We start from the raw sequence: 12,419 nt of genomic DNA, 5'->3' as shown, positions 1-12,419 counted from the left end.
TGTGGTGACAGGTTGGACTCGATGATCCTCGAGGTCTCTTCCAACCTTAGTGATACTGTGATACATCCAACTGGGTGTGATGACTAGAAAGGTAACTCCCATGGGTTGCCCACTTTAACACAAATCAAACACAGCTGCAACACAAAATGCGGAGATCAAGCTGCAGCTGGATGGCTTACTGCAGTGCTGCCACCTTATTTTCTTTCTTTGCCAACAGAGGTTCAGAAATCCCATCCCACTTCAACAGTCTGCTGAATCAAAAGCTGGGTTCACATGGCAGCACTCCCCAAAAGACCAGAACAAACAGCAAACTGCTACTTCTTCATCTGATGATTTGCTTAAAGTGGTAGAAAATGACCCTTTTTTTTCATTAATGGCAGATTTTTTGCATGGTTAGTGTTCCAAATGGCAATATAAATTCTGTTTTATCAAAATGGAACAGTGCTCTTTACATAAATGTTACCTTGGCTTACAGCAGCACAAACCCACTGGGCCTGAAGGACCATCACAAATGTGACCTTGAGTCCTGTGTCCAGTTCTGGGCTCCTCAGTTTAAGAAGGACATCAAAACACTTGAACATGTCCAGAGAAGGGCAACAAGGCTGGGGAGAGGCCTTGAACACAGCCCTGTGAGGAGAGGCTGAGGGAGCTGGGGTTGCTTAGCCTGGAGAAGAGGAGGCTCAGGGGAGACCTTATTGCCCTCTACAACTACCTGAAAGGTGGTTGTAGCCGGGAAGGGGTTGGTCTCTTCTCCCAGGCAACCAGCACCAGAACAAGGGGACACAGTCTCAAGCTGTGCCAGGGGAGGTTTAGACTCGAGGTGAGGAGGAAGTTCTTCACCGAGCGAGTCGTTCGTCATTGGGATGTGCTGCCCAGGGAGGTGGTGGAGTCACTGTCCCTGGAGGTGTTCAAGAGGGGATTGGACGTGGTGCTTGGTGCCATGGTCTAGTCATGGGGTCTGTGTTGATAGGTTGGACTCAATGATCCTCGAGGTCTCTTCCAACCTTGGTGATACTGTGATACTGTAACTGAAGCCACAATCTGGAACTTTAATTCAAGAGGTCACTTGTTTCCTACATGCTGAGGAACCAATGTGCCAGAGAACTGCTGCACTGTAACTAAGGGAGGTTTTTTTCCCTGTAGTCACACTGACACCAATTCCAGCAATAGGCAGTTCAACCACAGCAAGCATACTGAACATTTCTGACCTGAATTGAGCCACTTCTCTGCAGTAACATTTGGTTAGGGTCCTGCAGAGCTGAGCAGCACTGATGGAGGATACACCAGAACAGCTAAATAATTGATGCTAACCTTGAGGGTTTTTTTCCTATTGTTTTTCCTTTGTTTGTTTGTTTTCTTCTTTGTTTAACAGATGTCTTAGCATTTGAGTAGAACACAAACAAAACCACTGTGACATCTTAGAATTAGAATTAGAATAAACCAGGTTGGAAGAGACCTTCAAGATCATCACGTCCAACCCTTCAACCAATCCAACCCACCTAAACAACTAACCCATGGCACCAAGCACCCCATCAAGTCTCCTCCTGAACATCTCCAATGACAGCGACTCCACCACCTCCCCAGGCAGCCCATTCCAATGGGCAATCACTCTCTCTGTGTAGAACTTCTTCCTAATATCCAACCTAAACCTCCCCTGGTGCAGCCTGAGACTGTGTCCTCTTGTTCTGGTGCTGGCTGCCTGGGAGAAGAGACCAACCTCCGCCTGTCTACAACCTCCCTTCAGGTAGTTGTAGAGAGCAATAAGGTCACCCCTGAGTCTCCTTCAGACACTGTGAGAAGCTCAGCTCAAGAAGAAGACAAAATCTAACTTCCAAACAGCTTGCAAGCTCTGGCTGTTTTGCTCATTCCTGTGACACCAGAGCACTTCTACAGAGCCACATCAGGCAGTCAAAAGTTCTACTTGTAAACTTATAATTTCTTTGTGTTTAAAAGATGTCCCCCATTTGTGATGGTATAGCTGGTTTCCTTTAAAGCCTGCACTTACAATCATAGCATTATTTTGGTTGGAAAAACCCTTTAAGATCATCGATCCAACCATTACCTATCTCTGTCTGGTGCTAAACCACATCCCTCAGCACCACATCTCTGTGTAGTGGGATGTGTGAGATAGGAAGCTGAGAAAGATGAGAGTTAGAGACAGGGGTATCACAGAATCACCAAGGTTGGAAGAGACCTCAAAGATCATCAAGTCCAACCTGTCACCCAACACCTCATGACTACTAAACCATGGCACCAAGTGCCACATCCAATCCCCTCTTGAACACCTCCAGGGATGGGGTCTCCACCACCTCCCTGGGCAGCACATTCCAATGGCTAACAACTCTCAGTGAAGAACTTTCTTCTCACCTCCAGCCTAAACCTCCCCTGCTGCAGCTGGAGACTGTGTCCTCTTGTTCTGGTGCTGGTTGCCTGGGAGAAGAGACCAACCCCTTCCTGGCTACAACCTCCCTTCAGGTAGTTGTAGAGAGCAATGAGTTCTCCCCTGAGCCTCCTCTTCTCCAGGCTAAACAACCCCAGCTCCCTCAGCCTCTCCTCACAGGGCTGTGCTCAAGGCCTCTCCCCAGCCTTGTTGCCCTTCTCTGGACACCTTCAAGAGTCTCAATGTCCTTCTTAAACTGAAGATGCTGCTTTGGTGGGATGAGAGTGTGTGGTATTATGAGAGGGAAGCCCAGTGTGGTACAACTGAGCCCTGCTCTGTGGTAACAGAATGTGTGATAAGAAGGTGAGGTCAAGGCCACAGTTTGGAGCAATGGTGCCTGTGCAGGAGGCAGGGTGTTGCTATTGCCAGTCATGTATAGCACCATCTGCCTCTGCCCCCCTTGCCAGTGCTGGCAGTGGAGCAAAGGTCTGTGAACAGCAGGTCTATTGCAGAGCTTTTCTCCTTATGTAACTCCCAGACCTTCTTTGATGACATGCTGGTTTTCTGGGGAGTGATCTTGAGGAGCCCTGCCTGCTTTTTACGCTCCAAGGCTTTTTCTACAATCTTTTTCTGCAGGTCCAGAACGCGTTCATCTTTCACAGGCCTGAGACCACACTGGGACTTGCGCCTTTTCTCTTCCTGCCTGCAAAACCAAACAGGAGCAAGGAGAAAGTAAAGTAATAGCCACCTACAGAATAAATCCATCTGAGCATGTATTACCTGGACAATCATGAATTTGCTCTTGCTTCTGGGAACCAGCTCGACTCAAAACGGATTTAAATCATATAGCTCAAACCTGGCATTCACAACTTGTTTACAGAGCAGCTTTAGTGCACACCATAGAATCACTGCTTCCCTCAGGATGCCATGATGACAGTATCTGAAGTATTTAGACATGGAGAAGAAATTCTTCCCCATGAGGGTGGTGAGGCACTGGAACAGGTTGCACAGAGAAGCTGTGGAGGCTCCAAGCCTGGCAGTGTTCAAAGGCAGGCTGGATGGGGCACTGAGCAAGCTGCTCTAGTAGGAGGTGTCCCTGCTCATGGTAGAGGGTTGGAACTAGATGATCTTGAAGGTGCCTTCCAACCCAAACTGTTTTGTGATTCTATGATAAGTTTAGTACATTATCATGTAGTTGAACACTCCTTGGTCTTCTGCTGCTCATGTTCAAAGGCTGAGAGTCAAATGTCTGCCCAGTTCACGTGGCAGTGCTGATTTTCAAGCCCTGAAATTCTATACACTGAATTGATTCTTAATGGTTGTGCAAGTGCTCACAAAGGCACTGCTGTGATGGATGTCATGGCTTGCAGGCTTGATGTCTCTGTCATTTTTCATGTTTTATTTCCCATTTTGGTTAATATAGCTCATTATATACTTGCTTAACATGCTGCTTTTGTGTTGCTGCCTGTCTGTTTGTAAATGATATTAGAAGGAACCTGCTTGGTAGGGACCCAATTAAGCTCCAGCTGACACTTAACTAAAGCATATTCATTCAGCAAAGCTTAGCCACTGTGCTTCAACTAGCCTTCACCAGAATGCAATTTAAGATAGAGAATGGTATTTTATACTGATGCATAAGGCTATCTAGCAAGGAGCAGCATTGGGGAAAATTTGCTGTTCTGTCTCTATAATTATAAATTAATTCTGTAAACATTAAAAAAATTGCTTTTTATAGCTCCTGTGCAGTGTGTTAGTAACACAACCCAAGCAATTAATCACTCTCACTGACTCAATAGATATTTCAGGATTCAAGATCTGCAAATCAGGTTTGACAAACAAAGCCTACAAAGAGCAAGAAAAGCTGCAGCAAAGCGTCCAGCATTGGTAAGCAGCGCAGCGTGGCACATTCCTGCATCACCAGAAAGAAGCCAGGGGTTTGGGTTCCAGATGGAAATGCATGAAATATGCTCCCAAAGAACATTTCTGCTATGCTTTGGTGATGCCTCTCTATAGTAGATGCAGAGTCCCTCAGGGATCAGTCCTGGGACCAGGCTTGTTCAACATCTTTGTGGGTGCCATGGACAGTGGCATTGAGTGCACCCTCAGCAAGTTTGCTGATGACACCAAGCTGTGTGGTGCAGCAGACAGCTGGAGGGAAGGGAGGCCATCCAGAGGGACCTGGACAGGCTGGAGAGGTGGGCACAAGCCAACCTCATGAGGTTCAACAAGAGCAAGTGCAGGGTCCTGCATCTGGGTCGAGGCAATCCCAGACACAAATACAGGCTGGGCAGGGACTGGCTGGAAAGCAGCCCTGAGGAGAGAGACTTGGGGATGCTGGGGGAGGAGAAGCTCAACAGGAGCTCTCAATGTGCACTTGCAGCCTGGAAAGCCAATCAGATCCTGGGCTGCATCAAGAGAAGTGTGGCCAGCAGGGCAAGGGAGGTGATTCTCCCCCTCTACTCAGCTCTGGGGAGATCCTACCTGAAGTACTGCCTCCAGTTCTGGAGCCCCTATTACAAGAGGGATGTGGAGGTGCTGGAAGGTGTCCAGAGAAGGGCCACAAGGATGATCAGAGGGCTGGAGCACCTCTCCTATGAGGACAGACTGAGGGAGTTGGGGCTGTTCAGTCTGGAGAAGAGAAGGCTCCGAGGTGACCTAATTGTGGCCTTCCAGTATCTGAAGGGGGTCTACAGGAAGGCTGGGGAGGGACTGCTCAGGATGTCAGGTAGTGATAGGACTAGGGGGAATGGAATGAAGCTGGAGGTGGGGAGATTCAGGCTGGATGTGAGGAGGAAGTTCTTCCCCATGAGAGTGGTGAAGCCCTGGAATGGGTTGTCCAGGGAGGTAGTTGAGGCCCCGTCCCTGGGGGTGTTTAAGCCCAGGCTGGCTGAGGCTCTGGCCAGGCTGATCTAGTGTGGGGTGTCCCTGCCCATGGCAGGGGGGTTGGAACTAGATGATCCTTGTGGTCCCTTCCAACCCTGACTGATTCTATGATACTATGATAGATGCTTCCAAGTTAACAAACACAGCTTGCCTGGGAGCCATGGAAGGAAATGTCTTCTAACATCTATAATGAAAGTTTGGAGCAAAGAGGGCTCCATTAAAATGACTGTATTGCTTTCATGAGTATGACTAGAAGCTTGTAAATTGTTTCATTTCATTTGCATTCTACCATCTTTGGCACCCTGGTCTGTTCTAGAAACCATTTCAGGTGTCAGGACAAGAAGTGAATCAGTGTTATCTTCTCATTACAGCACAGCTTAATTCAGGATGAGAACCATTTTAGAGCTGAATCAAGCCACATGAAGTCAGTTTTAAAGGAACCCAGTGCTATGCAGAACTCAGACTGCACATATAACATAATAAAATGTTCTGGAAGTAGTTAGTAGTGAAGAAAGTAGTTTTATATAGCACACAATGTTCTTAATGCCCAGTTTGCATCTGTGGTAGAAAGCAGGAGTTTGTGTTGCTAAACGTTCAGTGGTGAAAGCCTGTTTCCAGCTCTGACTCCATTTCAGGTTAGAATCAGTCTTAGAATCTTTTCTCAATACATGGCATAGAAGAGAGGGTCACTAATCTATGCAGTCAATCTGCTGCAGCTGTAGCTATTGATTCATTAAATTCATTAAACTATCTTCTTAAGCACTAACATAGTAAAATCCCCAGTCTTTAGAGAGCAGCTATCAGCAACAAACCAAATTACAGCTAGCACCAGAGAAAACTAGTTAAATGAATACATCAATCCTGCCCTCTGTAACTGAGATGATAAATCAATAACAGGCACCTTAGCTATCTCAGCAATAAAGATGAATCTAAGACATGTCTAAAAACGTGTGGGTTTAGCCTGATAGAATGTGTCTGCAGGATGTCAGCCTGAACATGTCTGAAAAACAGATATAGCAAGACAAGGACTAAGCTCTCAAACACACAAAAGGGAAAAAAGGAGAAAAGCAGCTTGGAAGAAAGCAATGGCAAATAGTCAGGAGGCAGTAAAAATGGTTTAAGATCCAGAGGTGTGCCATATTTTATACCTTCACATGAGCTTTCTTCCTGCTCAGCTGTATGTGAAAACAGCTTTGACTCAGCTTTGAAATGCTGTGTGGAGGGGACCTGTCTTCTGCATGTGTGAAGCATCTATGATGGGTATGGGTCCTTCATGAGAATGAATAACAACTATGCTAATGAATAATAAACATGAATAATGAATACAGAATTTGATCAGAGAGCCTGTAAGTGAATAATTTTCTCTTTGATCTACTGCTATAATATATTTAATGTATAACTTACTATTGTTATCAGAAAATCTCCTTCCTCCAACATTTTTAAGTTCTCCATAAGGACTGCCTTTGCACAGACCAAATGAAGCTCAAGGAAGAAAACTATAGCCCTAATGGATGGGGATGAGAAACCACTCTTAAGTAGCAAGCTAGAGTGTTGCTAATAATGTCAAATTAGCTTTGATTAGCTGAAAAGGAGCAGAAGAAAGGGGGACTTCCCTCTCAATGTACAATATCAGCTCTGAATCCTGGGGCAATGCTGTCAACACTAGCCTGCAGAGCATCTTCAACCATAAATGATGAATAAGATTTATTAAGTCTGGTGCAAATCATTATCCAGTAGAAAAAGGAAATCCTGGCCCCAGTGTAATCCCTGACAAGAGTCACACTGATTTTTATAACAGGGCAATATTTTTCTCTCTCCTTGTTTTTCCTCCTCAAGGGGCTAGCAAAATATTAACAGAGTTGCAATGCCTTAAATGTCACATGCTGTTTTATACTGACTTTAAAGCTGCTGCCCGGCCAAGTTCTGTTCTGTACAGGGAAATCTGGTCCAGTTTGTCTAGAAGAAGTTGTTCCTTAGCTCGTTTTTCATGAATTATCTGGTCTCTCCTCTCTTCCTCTGCTGCCTTCTGTGCTTCTCTGAGCAGAGCCAGGCGCTCACGGAGTTCCACTATTGACATTTCACAGATTAAACCGTGCCCACCGGTCTAGAGAACAGGAAAGAGAGGTTTAAATAACACTGTAAATACCAAGAGGAGAGTAAAGGAGTAAACCCAGAATGTTTTGATTGTGTTCCAAAGCATGCTGAATAGATTTTGGCTTCAGGAAACACAGGCACACTCTAACCTGTTGTTGACAAGCTTCTCTTTCCTGTGTGTAAAGGCACAAGGCTCAGGGAACGATTAGTGAGAAAGCTTTGAAATCCACAGTAGATCATCACAAAACTCACAAACCACTTCCTGTCCAAAAAAAAACAAACCCCAAAACCTAACTGACTTGGCTCTTGGATCTTTGAAAATTTCAAATGTGTGAACCTGCATTTGTTTTGATTTGTAAAGCCAAGAGCAGACTTTCCCCTTAATAAAAAAGGGCATTTTTAGTAGTTAGCCATTTCCAGAGCATGGGTGTGGGTCTGTGATAGCATTGACTAATTTGGTCTGAACAAAACTTATGACTAAGCAATGCTTTGGACACAGGAAATGCAGATCTTAATGCCCAAAGTTAAGACATTCACTCCTGAATGTTTAATGAAGTCTTTGCAATAAGAGTAATCATGAGCCTGATTCTGAGGTGCAATGAGAGACTTCTGCACCTTAGTTTGCGTATGAAGGCAGGTATTCTAAACAGGCTTGTGAACACTTGAGGTTTTTGCCTCTTCTTCTTACATAAACTGGCCCTCTCTCTATGTCTGTACAGATATACATCTACATGTACAGAATGGTTCTGATTGGAAAAGACCTTGAAGAATATTGAGTCCAACCATTCTCTAACTCTACCAAGTGCTGGTGCTGGTGCTAAATCCTGTCACAGTATCACAGTATCACCAAGGTTGGAAGAGACCTCAAAGATCATCAAGTCCAACCTGTCACCACAGACCTCATGACTAAACCATGGCACCAAGTGCCACATCCAATCCCCTCTTGAACACCTCCAGGGACGGTGACTCCACCTCCCTGGGCAGCACATTCCAATGACGAACGACTCTCTCGGTGAAGAACTTTCTCCTCACCTCCAGCCTAAACTACCCCTGGTGCAGTTGGAGACTGTGTCCCCTTGTTCTGGTGCTGGTTGCCTGGGAGAAGAGACCAACCCCTTCCCAGCTACAACCACCTTTCAGGTAGTTGTAGAGGGCAATGAGGTCTCCCCTGAGCCTCCTCTTCTCCAGGCTAAACAATCCCAGCTCCCTCAGCCTCTCCTCATAGGGCTTGTGTTCAAGGCCTCTCCCCAGCCTTGTTGCCCTTCTCTGGACACATTCAAGTGTCTCGATGTCCTTCTTAAACTGAGGGGCCCAGAACTGGACACAGGACTCAAGGTGTGGCCTAACCAATGCAGAGTACAGGGGCACAGTGACTTCCCTGCTCCTGCTGGCCACACTATTCCTAATGCAGGCCAGGATGCCATTGGCCTTCAGCACCACATCTCTGCCTCTTTGAAACACCTCCAGTGATGGGGATTCAGCCACCTCTCTGGGCAGTCTGTTCCAGCGCTTATTTCTGTCTTATTTGTGCTTCTTTCTATCACATTTCAGCCTCTACAGGCCATATAACAGCTCCCTGTCTTTGCCTAATGAAGCATTTGGGCCATCCCATTCAAAATTTAAATCCAGAGCTTCTAGATGGGGAGACCTAGGACCTGTTTTAGCAAGGGAGGTTGGACAGGACAATCTCCAGAGGTCCCTTCCCACCCTGCCCCATTGCTGGGGTTCTGCCCTACCCATATGCAGCATACAACTTCTCTGACTGTGTGAAGACATACAATATACCTTTATGTAGATGAGTAGTTTTCCCTTTTGAGCTTACCTCTGTTAAGTCAACCACCTTGTGCCTGACACTTGGTAGAGACTCAATAGCTCGTATTTCTTGAATCAGTTGGTATCTCTTCCTGAGCCTCTCCTCCTCCTCCTCTAAAGCTTGCCGAAGAAGCTCTCGATTCTCCTCACAAACTTCCTGAACTGAAAGAGATCTCATCTCATCTCTGTTAGCTGTCTGCATATTTTAACAAACAGTCCATCTGGAGCAAAATTTGTATGCCTTTGTGAATAATGACAATAATACTGATCTAAAGGTACTTGAGGGAACAGTCTGGCATTGGTGGGAGGAATGATTAGAGAAACAAATGAGTACTTCCCACCTCCACTATCTAGCCTTCTATTCAGCACACAAACATACTGTATACATACATAAAGGAGGCACCTTGAATTACTGCTTTAGAATTGCTGTTCTAATTAGTGCATGCTGCTTCATTGTTTAATAAAAGGCTATCATACAATAGCAAATATTTCTAGCTTTTCAAGGTATTTATCTCCTATAAATCACTGAATTACAAAGGCTGGTAGGCTGTGCTTGCCCACTCAGGGTGGCTAACACCCTCCACCCTACAAGTGTGGAGATAGACAAGCAGGGAAAAGCCTGCCCAGCAACACGTGCTCAACTAGAGGTAGCCTGTTCATACAGCAGATGTTAACATGGCCTTGTGTTGGAGTATGGACAGCCATGCCAGGCAGAACTGCCTTCTCCCTGGACTTGATTAGCATTAACTGAAGACTTTAAGAGTAATAGAGGATAAGTAGCATTATTTCCCTTAATCCTATGACTTGGAGGTGCTACATCCTTCTCCGTTGTGGTACTGTTCTTCTAGGAGATGGCTTTTCTTTCCTTAGCTACACTCTTCTTCTCTGGACTGTCTTCTCAGGAGAAGACAATCATCTTGAGCCATGATTCTTTCACAGTGGTTGCTAGGCAGACCCTTCCTTAATGATATAAATCACAAGAATCTGAGCTTCATAACTTGATCTGACAAAAAGTAGAGTCATTGACATATGCTGCTTCTAGATGGAAGTGAAATCAGTGGCAGAACATTAGAGCTGTCATTTTGTCCTTTTAAACCAAGAGTGATTCCTGTTATCAGTAGTGTAGAACTCCTGATCTACCCATGACCAGCTTATTCCTGCAATTCATATTCATGCATCCATGGCAGTGTACAGCCTGGATCTTTCCTTCAACTTCCCTTTAAAGGGAATTTTCTGTAAACATTGTAATTGGCTCACTGAGAGAAAGCTGAAGCAGTTTGGGGACATTTGGCCTCACATCTCATTTTTCTGGCAATAGATAAATACCTATTTGCTGTTTGTATTTCTGAAGCTTTATTTTTGCTTGCTTTGCATTCTTGTGTCCTTCCACGACCTGCTGCACCAGCTCTCTCGTTTCTTTCTGTTCCTGGAGACGTCTCTCTGCGTACTGGCGCATCAGCTCTGCTTTCTAAATCACAAACAAACAGGAGAACAGAACTTCTGAGAATTGGTGATCCAAATCCTTCAGATCATTGAAAGAGGAGAAGGGCAATTGGGTTCAGAGTATTACATGATCCTCAAAGGGCACTAGCTGGGGACAGCAGAGAGACCCAGATGTAAGCTCTTCTCTCTGTTCTATTTGCTCACACCAGCCTTCCATAACATTTGCACTGCTATTTGCTGGGACTCCCTCCCACATTTTTCTAAAAGCAGACAAAACCAGCCATCTCTGGATCCAGTGGTGAGACTCCAAGAAGAGTGTTAATCTAGTGCACAGCTGACTGGGTGTCTGCAGGATCTTCCTGGGCCTAAGTCCTATCTCTGTAATATACAAAAATCCTCTTCTGGTTACTGTGTTCCTTTCTTTGTCAGAGGAAATGAACAGGAAGTAAGAGGAGGAAGTTCTTCACCAAGAGAGTCATGGGTCATTGGAATGGGCTGCCTGGGGAGGTGGTGGAGTCTCTATCCCTTGAGGTGTTCAAGAGGAGATTGGACGTGGCACTTGGTGCCATGGTTTAGTCATGAGGTCTGTGGTGACAGCTTGGACTTGATGATCCTTGAGCTCTCTTCCAACCTCAGCAATACTGTGATACTGTAAAATGCATTTTCCCCAGTCTAGATTCCTTACTGTACTCTCTGGTTTAGATGGAAGACTAGGGTTTCAAAGAAGGAGGAAAGGCAGAATGACAGCTGTTGGTGAACAGAGAACTGGTGCTCAATACTTCTGGAGCTATCCAGATGGATGAAATGCCCTGCTGGCATCTGCTGGCAAGCAAAGCGAGCTATCTGGAATTGCTCAGGATAGAGCAAGTCCAGTTTGCAGACCCCCAAATCCATACATAGTGTGACATTCCTGGTAACAGATAAATACATATGCTCTGAAAGTGAGGTGACTATAATAATGACAGCAATTTTGGAGTGGGTGTAAACAATCACACTGCTCAGTGGCACACAGTAGGGTTCACTTTCAGTTCTTGCTACAACCTGTCTCAACAGACATGAAGACTCAGTGCCAAACAGGACTGAAAGATTTTTTTAGGACAAAAAAGAAAGTCATCAAGCAAGCTTCTCTTTTGCAGCATGGCCTTTATGAAAGTCTTGTACATTTGTGGTTCCATCATAAGGTACTGAAACACTCCAGAGACATCTGTGAGAGGTGGCCAAGAGAAAAATACTGGCTGGCCTGCAGGGCAGAGCAAGAAACTAGGCTAATGGCAAAGAAAAGCCTGTGACAGTGACTATGAGACATTTAAAATCTGTAGAAATAGTTCTCTCTTGATCACTTGTTTAGTTTCTAGTAAAAGCACTGGGAAAATATCATGTGAACTTGGGAAAAAGATCAAAAGATCTAGCATTGTTTTGGGAAGCTGTGATATGATAGATTGGAAACTGCATGAATATACTTCCTGGCATAAATATTCAGTTTTCCAGAGGAATCCAAAGAGGGTTCTCTGCCTAAATTTTCCTCTAGGAGAGATCTATGTGTCAGGTATGAAGTAGGTGTTCACGGCCAGGTTAGATGAAGCCTTAAGCAGATGAGTCTAGTTAAGAGGCATCCCCACCCATGTCAGGGAATTTGGAGTAGATGATCATAGTATCATAGTATCAGTCAGGGTTGGAAGGGACCACAAGGATCATCTAGTTTCAACCCCCATGCCATGGGCAGGGACACCCCACACTAGATCAGGCTGGACAGAGCCTCAGCCAGCCTGGGCTTAAACACCTCCAGGGATGGGGCCTCAACCACCTC

General features: G+C 45.3%; 1 protein-coding gene across 3 annotated transcripts in view; it reads right to left on the bottom strand.

Annotated features, from left to right (window-relative positions):
* Positions 1-12,419, bottom strand: part of CFAP99 (cilia and flagella associated protein 99) — a 44,739-nt gene that overhangs the window by 791 nt on the left and 31,529 nt on the right. For 2 of the 3 annotated variants that reach the window (XM_068149722.1, XM_068149724.1), the window contains 4 exons: positions 10,496-10,637; positions 9,180-9,331; positions 7,162-7,367; positions 2,921-3,083 (listed from right to left, as the gene is read on the bottom strand). In XM_068149722.1, the coding sequence (XP_068005823.1) occupies positions 2,921-3,083; positions 7,162-7,367; positions 9,180-9,331; positions 10,496-10,637 (663 nt within the window). The remainder of the gene's footprint in view (positions 1-2,920; positions 3,084-7,161; positions 7,368-9,179; positions 9,332-10,495; positions 10,638-12,419) is intronic. The other variant, XM_068149723.1, reaches the window with a different exon arrangement.

Source organism: Melanerpes formicivorus, unplaced genomic scaffold (assembly GCF_026170545.1).
Source record: "Melanerpes formicivorus ecotype bairdi unplaced genomic scaffold, bMelFor1.0.p_v2 SCAF_18, whole genome shotgun sequence".
NCBI classification, from domain to species: Eukaryota; Metazoa; Chordata; class Aves; order Piciformes; family Picidae; genus Melanerpes; species Melanerpes formicivorus.
The sequence above is the reverse complement of the archived record's forward strand: the minus strand, read 5'-3'. Positions and strand labels throughout refer to the sequence as shown.